This window comes from Dermacentor albipictus, chromosome 3 (genome assembly GCF_038994185.2).
Source record: "Dermacentor albipictus isolate Rhodes 1998 colony chromosome 3, USDA_Dalb.pri_finalv2, whole genome shotgun sequence".
Classification (NCBI taxonomy): domain Eukaryota; kingdom Metazoa; phylum Arthropoda; class Arachnida; order Ixodida; family Ixodidae; genus Dermacentor; species Dermacentor albipictus.
The window spans coordinates 81,513,816-81,526,389 of NC_091823.1; the positions used below are offsets into that span (position 1 = coordinate 81,513,816).

The window sequence follows — 12,574 nt, forward strand, 5'->3', positions numbered from 1 at the left end:
GCCCTCCTGTGGGCACAACCAGGCTGCTGCTGCTTCTGCTGATGATGATGGTGGGTGCCGGTGGGGAAGGAGGGAGATACGAAGGAGAAGTAGACACCCACTAAATCGCGCGAGCCAGGCCGCTAGCAACGCCGAAGTAAGTGAACGTTACTAGGTGATCGAGGTTTTCAAAAATTTCGTTCCGTAAAGCTTCCATACGGCCACGTAGAAAAAATATTGCTGTCGTCTGTATAAATATTGAAAATGGGACAGCGTAAAATGAGACGCTGCAAGTTGGCTTCGCATACGGATTTCATATCTTCGGGGAGTGCTTTTTGCATACATCTTTGCCCCATCCCCTCCTCCTCTTTCTCCCACCGCCACACACAAGCACACAGTCAGAGAGACAAAAATAAAACAATGTGGCCTCGGTCTGTGTGTCCTATGAATGCGCAAATAATGAAAATAAAGAAAGTCACACTTTCGCACATTGTTTAATGCAAAAATTGATATATACAAAATATTCAAACACTGTAAACGGTATAACAATTACATTCGCTGCTATCCACGGTTGAGGCAGGCGTCTTTTTCTTTTTCCTGCCTCAGGCCTGCATTGCACAATACAAAGGCGGGTAATAAAAGAATGAAAAAAAAAGAGTAGGGGCAAGAAAAAAAATTTCATGCTTGGCACAGAGTTCGTTTTAGCTGTTGCACACTTCCCACATTTCTTGCACGAGTGATCCGCGAGGTATGACAAAACGTCAATTCCTTGCGGGCGCGTTTGTTACTGCTTTCCAGTCGCCAGTTCACATAATGGGGTGAAAAAGAATAACAGCAAGGGGCCCGAGGAAGTACACGACAATGCATTTGTGCGAGAGCCCCGGCCACGAAGCCACCCTTTGTTCTGTGCGACACGTTTTCTCCAACACCCGGCGGAACAATTCGTCACGAGCGAAAGTGGCAAGCCGCTACTACGGCGTCTCGACCCAAGTAAGAAGGCTACGCGATACAGGTCTTTCGTTTTTCTTGCCGTCTTCACGCGTTAGCACACACTTTCTGCCCGATAACGTGTCTAAACAATCGATGTCACAACACGGCACAACGTGCGTCATACGGCTAAAGCAACACGGCGGCACAGAGTTTTACAGAGCGTGATGCTACAGAGCTGTCCGGCACTGCGATCGTTCAACCACCGTTCGAATGACGTAATGCAGCCCCGAGCGTAAAAGTACCGCGTTTATTTGAATTTAAGGAGAAACAATAAATCAGTTTGGGTTGAAAAAACTATCATTAAAATTGTTCTGTTTCGTTAATTTCGCTGTAGGAGGTTGATTACTAAGAGATAAAATGAAGGCCCAACTTCAATGCCGGTACGTCAGCATGACGTCATGTGCTTAGTATTTTCCTTATCGAGCGCTGTGGCGCTGTAAGTGTAATCGAAGTTCAGTCTTTGGCTCCTTTGCAATACAATGTAGTCCATCTTTACCGATGAACAAAAACTTAATACTATGCCCAAGCAGAGAGATGGTATACTTAAATGATGGCTCCAGGCCTATATGGGGGAGTGGGTAAAGGGAAGGGTGCAGGCGCCGTCAAAATGCACGTCACACTCAGCTGGCGTGGGAAATTCAAGGCGGCGTTACCCCCCGTCCTTAGGTTTTGCGTCTTTACTGGCTTATCACGCCTCCTATCAAGGCGAGAGTGGCTGTTATAGTATTGTAGAAAAGTGATTTACTAATACAACTCAACTTGATTTTCGATTGAGTGTCCCTTTGATGGTTTGTCTTTTCCGCGCTCATGTCATGATAATGGACCAAAGTGAGAAATCGCACTTAGATACGAAGCGAATAAAACAGCATTAACACTACTTTTTTTTCTCAAAAGGATACAATTAGTGGAGTGCTTAGATTCGAAGAACTACAGTAATACCTTTGTTAAGACTGGCAAATGACAGTAACGCGGTCGTACTCCTGTTGTACTGCTAATGTAGCAACACTTTCAACCACCAGTGTGCCTCATTCCATTGTCGTTTTGGAGGAACAGAGCTACAAGGTGATGCAAAGTGCATTTCGAAGTAATAAAATTGTGGGGTTTAACGTCCCAAAACTGCACGGTGGGCTGCAAAGGTCGCCGTTAGTTGAGGGTTCCGCATTAATTTTGACCACCTGGGATTCGTCGTAATTTTGGTAACAGCGCAAAAGCAACATTGACCTTGCTTGCTACCCAGGAATCTATGACGTGCTCCTAAATCGAAGCACACAAACGTTACTGCATTGTGACCTTATCGAAATGCGGCCGCCACGACCGGGACTCGTACTCGCGTCCTCATGCCCAACAGCAGAACGCCATGTATGGGCTGCATGATCCTCCGCGGAGGGCTCGAAGCTAATAGCGACGACGTTTAGGAACAAAATAAGGCACTAGGAAAGTTCACTACTGTCTCAAGAAATTTCACTGCCAGATTACTGTCCAATATTTTTTTTTCTGTATTTTAGAAGTTATCCTGTGCTAGGCAGAGAGAGTTGCCGCAACTTCACTTGACACGGTCAGCAGCAGAAGAGACATGATGTCCAAAATTCAGAGAGGCAATTGCAAACAAAAGCGTCAATCCGTACGACGTTTCTTTTTTTTTTTCCGACTTGATCGAACCTCTGCACTTTGAAGATGGATGAGGGCGTGAAAAGGTTGGTTTAGCTTTGTTGATATTTAAGAATAAGCTGTAACAATAATTGTGAATTAGTATTAAAATGATCATTCACAACTAACATTCAGCCGTTAACGGCGTTAACGGCAATTTTCGCTTTCGCCAACTCATTGACCGTGAATGATAGTAATGTCGAGTAAAAATTACGCTAAACTGCACTTGAAGTAACGCTAAATCTGCCAACCCGACAGGGGTACTGTTTTACATCAAGTTTTGAATCTCTTGCAGGATAACGTTCGCACGACTATGTCACATTGACATTGCTGTCTGCTTCTCGTGGTGTGTTCCTGTTCCTATAAGTAGCACCGAAAAGAGAGAGAGAGAGAATCCTGTGAGTCAGGTTTGAAACTAGAAGAGGGAGTATTTTTTGCACACTGCCACTACTGGGGCTTAAACTCAGGACTATGAATGTGGTTGTGACCTGTCATGCTTGGGTTGGGCTAACTTCGAATAAAATAGAATAGTATCGTTTCGAATCGAAGCTTGATATGCGATTCCTTCACATATTTGGCTATAGCCATATAGTTAGGGCCACTATTTTGGAGCGTACTAGTTGGTAAAAGTAATTCTGCCTGTGGTACGTGGCTAAAAACTTCAGATACTCCGCTAATTATCGTATTCTCTCTCTCTCTCTTTCGCCCTCTCTTTTTGTTCAATACGTAATCTATCTTAAGGGCAAATATTTGCACAGGTATTCTGAGAGTCATTTCGACAATGCATCCAGATTTATTATCTCGGCTGAACAGTTTGCGTCTCTTGGTCAAGCAAACCATATTCGGCTCACTAACAACGCATGATGTTGTAGTTCTAAAACAGGAACAGTCACTTTCAAGGCTATATTACTGTAATATCAACCTATACTTAATGTACACATGGCTATATGACACGGCTTTTCTTATATTAGTGTCATGGTGATATTAACATAGATTGCGAGCAATCTGAATTTTCGCATACAGATTGGCTCCCAGGTGAAGTGACTTGGAAACTTTTGTTGTTGCCTCAGAACATGGCTCGTACCCTCTTGCAAATTACGTTGCGAGTATTGAGACACAAAATTTCATTTTTCAGCCTTTTGTTTCTTTTCATCCTTGCCTCATATTTTTTTTTAAAAAGGCGCAAAAATATATATTAGACGTTCTGTACAATACTGTAACGCGACATTTTTTAACATTTGGTTCATATTCCACTTGGGCATTAGCGCATCAGGTGGTTTGTTGTTTAGACTGTACTATCTTCGGGATCATCCCACATTTTTGGCTGTACGATATTTTGAATCGGCCCATATTTTTCGTTTGGTAAACTCACACTTCAGGTTCCGTATTTAGGCACGTCGAGTTTGGACGCGCACATCCACGTGTCATTTTGGCCCTTTTGCGCTAAATGCACATTATTACTACTCCGCACATACGTCACGCTAACCTGCTGCATCTATTTCGTCCCAAGCTTCATTTTGGCGTGTTTCGTAGTGGTGGTGGTTGTTGTCGTCGTCGTCCTACGTGCACTAGAAGGCCTCAAATTTTTTAACTTGACGAGACAAAAGTAGTCAGATACATAGTTCCCACAAACCCCCAAATCAATCTGAAGTCTCCAACAAAGACCTTGTCTTCGAAAGGAACATTTGCCATACGAAGTTTACAATGAACTGAACAGTAATTGTCATACCTGCCAGACTATCTAATTAAAGTTAATACACAATGCTGCAAGGACGCTCAAAGCCAAGCACCCTTTATCATTTCCACGGTGGTTGAACTTCCATGCTGGAGCTGTGAGTATATATATATATCAGTAGACTACCCATGAGAACTAGTATTTCCCATCTAATAATTTTCCTTCAGTGACTTTATATAGAACTATAAACACATTACACCTTCACAAAGTTCACACTAAAAGGACACTAAAGGCAAATCTAAATCAGGCATGACCAATCATCAGTTTGTTTGCCAGCATAGTAAAATCACAGTATCACGGCCAAAATTATGATGCATGATGTGACATTGCACGGTTGACACTGCATGGTGTACAAGATTTCACAATATTCTTGGGATTTTGAACCTGCATTGTTGCAAGATGGAAAAAATAAAAGCCCCCCCCCCCCTCCCCCACAAGGTTTCCGGTACGTTTTAAAACACATTCATAGTATAGACTTAACTAGCATCTGTCAGTTGCTGCCAAGGTTTCTTGTGTCATACAATGCTGCTTCAGGAATTTAAAGTTAGCCCTATCATTTGTTGTTCATTTTCACGGTTTATTGGCTTACCAAACTTCTGCTCTTGGTGAAACCAACATGTTGGCTGTTTCTGAAAATATAGCAATCAATCTTGACTTTTCTGCCTTGAGTGTCTCTTTAATGCGGTGGTTAGAGCCAACACAACTTTACCACTACTATGAAACTAACATATGAAGACTGAGCCCACGCTACCACTGAAATTTACAAAAGAATACAAAACAACAATTGTTGCATGACACAGTAACGATACAAGTACCAAGAAAGCACTATAGGTGAAATTATGAGCTGCAATCTTAGAACCATTTGCTAGCTGCCTGCCAGGAAAAATACCATCAACAGTTGGCAGTACTAAGAAAGGAACTGAAATCTGTGGCACTAACCAGGAAACGCCACTGCTATTCTAAAGATCTAGAGATCTAATGGCTGCTCTATAAGTTCCTTAAAAATTGCAATATGTAAAGTCTCATGAGGGCACCGTCAATGCACTACATTAAAGTAGCAGCTTCATAAATCTACAATGCTTACAGCTTAGATAAGCCACGGTCTTTGGTACATATACCATGACTGGAAAAATAGTTTCACAACACATGACATATAAAAAAGCCAGTTCCATGGCCAAAAAAAGATAAGTTTAGTAAAACTATGGGCATAGTTTTATAACTTCACATACTTTTACACATGTATGAAGGCACCAAGTTGTTGATGCAATAGTTTTCTTGCAAAGCTTATAAGGACCATAACTTTCCAAATTCTATGTGAGAAATGGGAAATGTTAAGTAAACAAAGGAATCAGTGAGCCAACTTGTGTCTCTTGGGCATAACACAGCTGCTCACAGAAGTTATTAGAACATAGAAGTCAAGGAACTAAAATTATCAATTTCACCTCAAGTGCCAGGCAGTGGCAGCAACTGCTAGTGCAACATTACATTAGCTGCCACAAACATTTGCAGTGGTGTGTGAAATTTCTGAACATCACTGGTGGGCCTCATTTGTAGACAGCTCAACCAGTGCTAAGACACACAGCTTAGGCTTGGCTTATGACTATGACAACAGAGAGCTGGGTGGCTTCAGCTTGAGCAAAGGCGCGTACAGGCACAGCACAGGCAGTGAACTGGCCATATAGCTATTATGTAGCAGCCTGCTTTATAACTGCTATCTTGTACAATCACTGTTGCTCAAGTTTATTTGATACTATCTGAAAAAATATTTCTAAACAAAGTGCAAGAAAAAATGAGGATTTGCGGCAGTGATGAAGGATTTATTCATCAGTGAGCTTCGTTTAGCCAGTTTTCACTAATGTGAATAATAAAAACCTCAATATAGGCCTTTTGTGCTCAAGATGTGAATTAAAGTCGCTCATTTGGCAAAGCACAGCATTGATGTGGCAAATACATCATCACAGGTTACTACAATAAGTCACTTTATTATTGATTTACTTAAGGCACAAATTCATATCCAGAATTGAGTGGTGCACTGTATAAGTTGCACACATATTCAGTCAGTCCTCTCATGCAGTGTCTGCATGATGTCATATATTTTTTCTGGTTTCCATGTTCTAAAATTTCTGTCAGCAGCTCTACATGTAGGTAGATTCATCATCATTAGATACAAATTCCATTGAGCAGATTTGCATGTATACAGTGTGATAACAGAGGGGTGATGGGGTATCCTGTAAATGTCCACCTAGTGAACTGTCCATTTCAGCTGCCACTGACTGGCCAGAGCTGAGCCAGTGACAAGAAAACTCACTGCGGGTGTTTGTTTCCTTCTCCCTGGAACCCTAGCCCAGCCAATCACCACTCCAGCAGCAGCCGAAATGAACATGTCCGCTAAGTGGACATTTATAGAATACCCCCCAGTAGTATTAACAATGTTCACCAAGGCACAGTATCATTTAGGCACATTACGGTGTACATAAAACACACAATACACTTACACTTGAATATTTCAAAGCTTCCTCAAATGGCAGGCCGTAAAAAACTTGCCTCCTGCCGCCCATAGTGAAAATGTACAGCCATGAAGGGTCACTGAAGCATCTCCTGCTTACTTGATCAAAGTTTTCAATTAAAGCAAGACCATCACCTAAACTCTACCCTGTTCCCTTGATTGCCCCATAGTAATGAAACCAACTTCAGCAGCATTCAGTCTCTTTTCTTTTCTTTAGAACGGCATCAAATGAAAAGAAGAAAAGAAATAGCATGGTTAGCACTCATTCTTTAGTCATCGGATAACCTTGCACCAAGGAGTTTGCTGCACCATTCCACCTACTTGCAAAAGCCCCATAAGTAATTGTGTTTGAAATAGTTCATTTTATATGCCAAAGCCACAGTGTGACCATGGTGGATGCTTTATTAAATGGCTGTAATAAAATTTAAACCATAAGAAGTCAAAAGTGTGCTGAATTCTCACTATGCAGGCTTGCCTAAATTTTGTCATCTTGACCACCTATGTGGCCAGGGATCGAACAGTCGACCTAATGCACCACAGCAAGAGATATAGATCACTACATGTGGTGCTCAGGACTACGACAAGTCGACACTCGTGGTTAGCAAAACATGTGCCTGCTCGCAACACAGCTGCCGCTTGCTTAACAACAGCAAACACAATACATGTTGGCAGCACTGCAATGGTAGTTATGATGTAAAACCAGGAAACATAATTGAGCTCAGGAGTGTTCTGGTGTGTTCAGTAGTCATAAATTGTTCAAAAAGTCATAACTTTCACTACCACAAATGGCATTCCAAGTATGTACACTTTCCTGCATTTATTCTATCAAATTAAAAAGAAAATTTTGTGCATATTGCTGCTCTGTACCGAATTCCTTGCCATTATATTTTGTCGGTAAATATTACAACAAAATTGCATTTTTTGTCTACATCGCTCAAGTGAATACCTGAAATCATGGTTTGCCTCGTTTGCCAAAACATTTAGGTGCTGGCAAGTGGCCATAACCAGTCGTCTCAGTAGCAGCTTTATTCTCCAATCATGAAATGCACATATAACAGTAGTTTTTTTTTTCATTTGCTGATGAACAAGAGATTCAAGGTGCAAAATGTGTTACTGAATGATGCAGACCAAAAAGTGCCATTTGCTGCCAAATTTTAGCCTAAACAGAGTAACTGTAAGCACAAAGTTTTCTAATCAAGGTGCTAAAAAAAAAAGTGCAAGTCACTGTACAGGTCACCACTCCCTGATGAGTGCACCTGAAAGGCACTCAGGTTTTCTTTAAAAAGGCCTTTTCTCAAAAATCAGGCACCTAGAGCTGCATTTAAGGCATGGTTTAACGCAGCTGCTTGCAGTCAGCAGAGGACATGTGTAAAGAACTGCAAGAATGGATATCTAAGAAAGAATACATCATGAAAATGGACTTTATCCTCAAACCTATCAAAGGAGATTTCTCCCCAGTACAACACAACAAGAAAAGCAGTCCCCACATGGCAAAGATCATGTGGCTTAGGGCAGTCCTGTAATCTAAAGATTCCACAACATAATTTAGGCACTAGATAGAAAGATCTTTTCTGAAGACAGGCTTTGAAGTGTTTGCGCCACAGATAGCCAGAGGAAGCACTAGACTTTATCACAAACGGATGGCTGAGTTTGGGTGCTTGTTTTGCAGTATCTGCACGTAGAGACGCAGAGACGCACATTATCACGCAGAGACTGTGACTAAAAGCACAGAGGAAATGCTATAGTGCTGTGTTATAAAGCAACAGCCAAAAGGGGCACAGTATGCTTTGAGACTCTCACCTACTGGCGTGCCTTCAAGCACAGATGAACACGGGCTGAGACTTCTCACAATTCAACATATGTCACCACAGATGTCACCATGCAAGCATCCTGGCTGGCTCCAGTGCAGTTTCAATAGTCACCAAGATAAAAATATCATTTGAAATATTACTTTTCAGCATAATAAATATATAGAACATTTCTAACAGTGCCATGTTTTTCATGCTTTACACTCAACCATGTCACTGCCAGTGAGGTATTGGTGGCAACGCTCTGCACTTATATAAGCATTAGTCTTGGACATGTGGTAGCTTTTCTACCAAAAATATAAAAACTTCAGTTCTGCTCAATATTGCAACAATGTAGCCAGTACTGTTTAACAATACATCTGAAGGTTGATTTTTGAAGGGATGGGGTTGATTTATATATATTCAAAAACCAAGCAAGTCATGTTCCATTATCTGGACAGGACAATCTTATGCCCCTTTACTACCTTCTCAATGCATTATTGCTTCACAATTTTTTAAATGTCAGCAATTTCTGTCACATTCATAATAAAGTTTCTGAATACATACATATATACATACATTTTTTTTTATTATTTCTTGTGATGGTAGAATGTTGCTTCATTGCTGACATTGGCTGTGTGCCCAAGTACGTATGCCTCAGCTACTTCACTGTATTGTCACCACAAGTGACATTCTGCAGCAGCAGTCGTCCAACAATTATAGAATTGCTGGGAGCCCGTCAACAACAATATTGACACTACAGGAGCTTGACAACTAAAAGGCACACTAGGTTTGAGCGAAGGTAAGAAATTAACAAGTATGATGCTGCGGAAGTCGTACAGAAGATGAAACACTGAGTCACCTGTAGGTGGATAGCAACGCTACTTTGGGCCATTTCCGACCTGCTTTCTTTCAAACCACCGAAACACCAACGATTGCAAGCTTCGTTACAATTCACATACAATTTCGCGACAGCCTCACCTGACTTCACTGACCACAGAGGCGCTGAAAGCTCTCTACTGCGACACACAACAAGATCATACTCACATTTCCACTCAATTGACAGTGTCAGGTGCGAAACACAGCAATACTCAAACAGGTGCGGCGGCGTCAGACGTCGACGCCACTGAGCTTGAGTCGTTTTCGGCACCACACGGCGAAGCTGCCTTGGTCGGTTCGAACTCGGCGTCGAGAAGCGCGATTTGCCGGGCAACAGCCTCGTACCTGAGTTTAGACTCGATCAGCTGCGTGTCGAGCAGCGACATCTCACCGTCCTCTTTGCCGTCGCCTTCCTCCTGTTGACTTTCCATTCTGACGAGTGACACCTCCTGGCTCGCCTGGCGAAGTTCAGTCTCCTCGCGGCCCAGGTTCTCCCCGAGCGCGTTGATGCGGTTGCGCAGCGCCGACACCTCGCCCTCGGCACGCTTAAGCTGCACGTTGGTAATGTTGTGCAGCTCGTTGGCAATCAACCTGAAGCGCATCAGTGTGCTGGACGAGAACACCGAGCCGCCGAACGCCAACCCCGGGTAACCGGCGCTGGGCTGCCGGGCATTGCGACGGTTGCGCTCGGCGATCACTTGCTCCGTTTGCACGCTCGAGCAGCGCAATCGCTCGAGTTCGTCAGCGTCCGGGTCCAAGTCGCCGTCAGCCGGCGATCGGCTGGCTCTTTCCGAGCCCTCGACCGTCGGCCGATCCGCGGACAGTCGTTCCGACCGCTTACTCATCGTCGTCGCCTGAGAAGATCTTCGAGCCGCATTAGCTTTGCTGTTGAACGCTGTCACGACGCTGTCCAGTAAGGCACACGATAAACAAGCTTAACTCGACCTCGACGGACGTTGCTCATTGCACGCATCGTCGTCCCCTTATTTGGGACATTCCTTCGCCCTGCTGAGAAACGATAACACAGGCAAAGGAACTCGGCAGCGAAAGCTAAAAAGAAAGCGATTGGAGCGACTTTGGACCGGCTTCAGACATGGCCAATGGCTTTTTTGTTGAGTGTGGTGGCCAGACTACGTTAATAATTTCGTCAGATGAGACAGGCATTCTTGGTTTCGGTTTCTCATTCCAACGAGCGGCTTTGCTCATTCACTTGCGCAAATCGACGTCACAACAAGAATTAGCGAGTGAACGCTAACAATAAAAATAAAAATGAGAAGACTACGTATTCCTGAGCACAGCTAAATGAAATGTGTGGTTTGGTCTAGATTAGAATGTACTAGAAGAGAAACTTGGGCGAGTTGACGGTGATTCATGTTTCGGAAATTGAACAGAAATTTAACGAAGGAAAAGAAGAACACGACAGCTTTTCATATTGATAGGGAAGGGGAAAGGTACGCCAGTACACTGCCTGTCACTCTCAGTAAAAAAAAAAAAAATTGAGATATTTGAAAGAAAGTGTTTCACAGTAGATTGTTGTTAAGTTTGACAGGAAGTTTTCTATTGGGTTTAAGGTATTTTATGTTTTTACGCACTGGCTTTGTCCACGTAATGACGCACTGATGTATTCCACGCTTGTTTCGACAAGTCACCAGGATGGCTCCTAATTTGCATGAACAATAGTTTAGTTGTTCACATGTTGGCTTGTGTTGGTCTGTGTATATAAATGTGACTTTCCTCAAAATAAACTTCAGTTGTGAGTCAGCACCAATGTCGTGTTTTTCTTTTCCTTCGTCCTTGTCTGTTCTGCGCTGTTAAATTTCCGAAACATGTACTAGAATGTTCTAGTACGCTCTAGTCTAGATAACAAGTTAATATGCATTGAACCCAGGCTATATTGGATGAAGGTAATGTGAATTTTATTCGTAGCCATCAATCGCGAAGCAAGCAAGGCTATCTTAATATAACAATTCATTACTGAATTGGCTTTTTCATCAACAAGTAAGTCAAATACATGTTAGTAGATATTCATACATGTTTTAGAAACACGTAGACAATTCAAACCTAAAACTAGTTTTCGGCTTCATTTCGCGCTCATTAATATGTGCTGTGGTTATGAACTAACTAATTTAACAAAGAACGATCCTCATTGCTAGCCCAGCCAACAAGAAAGGTGTAGATCACTTAGAAACTTGAAATTGCTAGATTATTTGCCGCCAATAGAATGCCCTCCGAGATTATATATATTATATATATATATATATATATATATATATATATATATATATATATATATATATATATATATATATATATATATATATATATATATATATATATATATATATATATATATATATATATATATTTATATATATATATATATATATATATATATATATATATATATATATATATATATATATATATATATATATATATATATATATATATATATATATATATATATATATATATATATATACTCAACATATACATACTCAACAATAGACCATATTCACACTGCCAATCAGGTGATAGAGAAATGTGGAGAATATAACCAACCCTTATATATAGCCTTCATTGATTACGAAAAAGCGTTTGATTCAGTCGAAACCTCGGCAGTCATGGAGGCATTACGGAATCAGGGTGTAGATGAGCCATATGTAAAAATACTGGAAGATATCTATAGCGGCTCCACAGCCACCGTAGTCCTCCATAAAGAAAGCAACCAAATCCCAATAAAGAAAGGCGTCAGACAGGGAGATACGATCTCTCCAATGCTATTCACAGCATGTTTACAGGATGTATTCAGAGACCTGGAGTGGGAAGAATTGGAGATAAAAGTTGATGGAGAATACCTTAGCAACTTGAGATTCGCTGATGATATTGCCTTGCTTAGTACCTCAGGAGACCAATTGCAATGCATGGTCACTGACCTGGAAAGGCAAAGCAGAAGGGTGGGTCTGAAAATTAATCTGCAGAAAACTAAAGTAATGTTTAACAGTCTCGGAAGAGAACAGCAGTTTACGATAGGTAGCGAGGCACTGGAAG

At 41.7% G+C, this 12,574-nt stretch overlaps 1 protein-coding gene across 1 annotated transcript; it reads right to left on the reverse strand.

Annotated features, from left to right (window-relative positions):
* Positions 1 to 454: 454 nt before the first annotated feature.
* On the reverse strand, positions 455 to 10,616 carry LOC135898927 (tropomyosin Mac r 1.0101-like). Its single transcript, XM_065428186.2, has one exon. It carries the CDS (start codon positions 10,366 to 10,368, stop codon positions 9,736 to 9,738), a length of 633 nt encoding a protein of 210 aa, XP_065284258.1. The 5' UTR covers positions 10,369 to 10,616; the 3' UTR covers positions 455 to 9,735.
* Positions 10,617 to 12,574: the final 1,958 nt, after the last annotated feature.

Bases quoted from the DNA above. Each gene is read 5' to 3' on its own strand.
- LOC135898927 (XM_065428186.2), bottom strand. From the start codon at position 10,368: ATGAGTAAGCGGTCGGAACGACTGTCCGCGGATCGGCCGACGGTCGAG.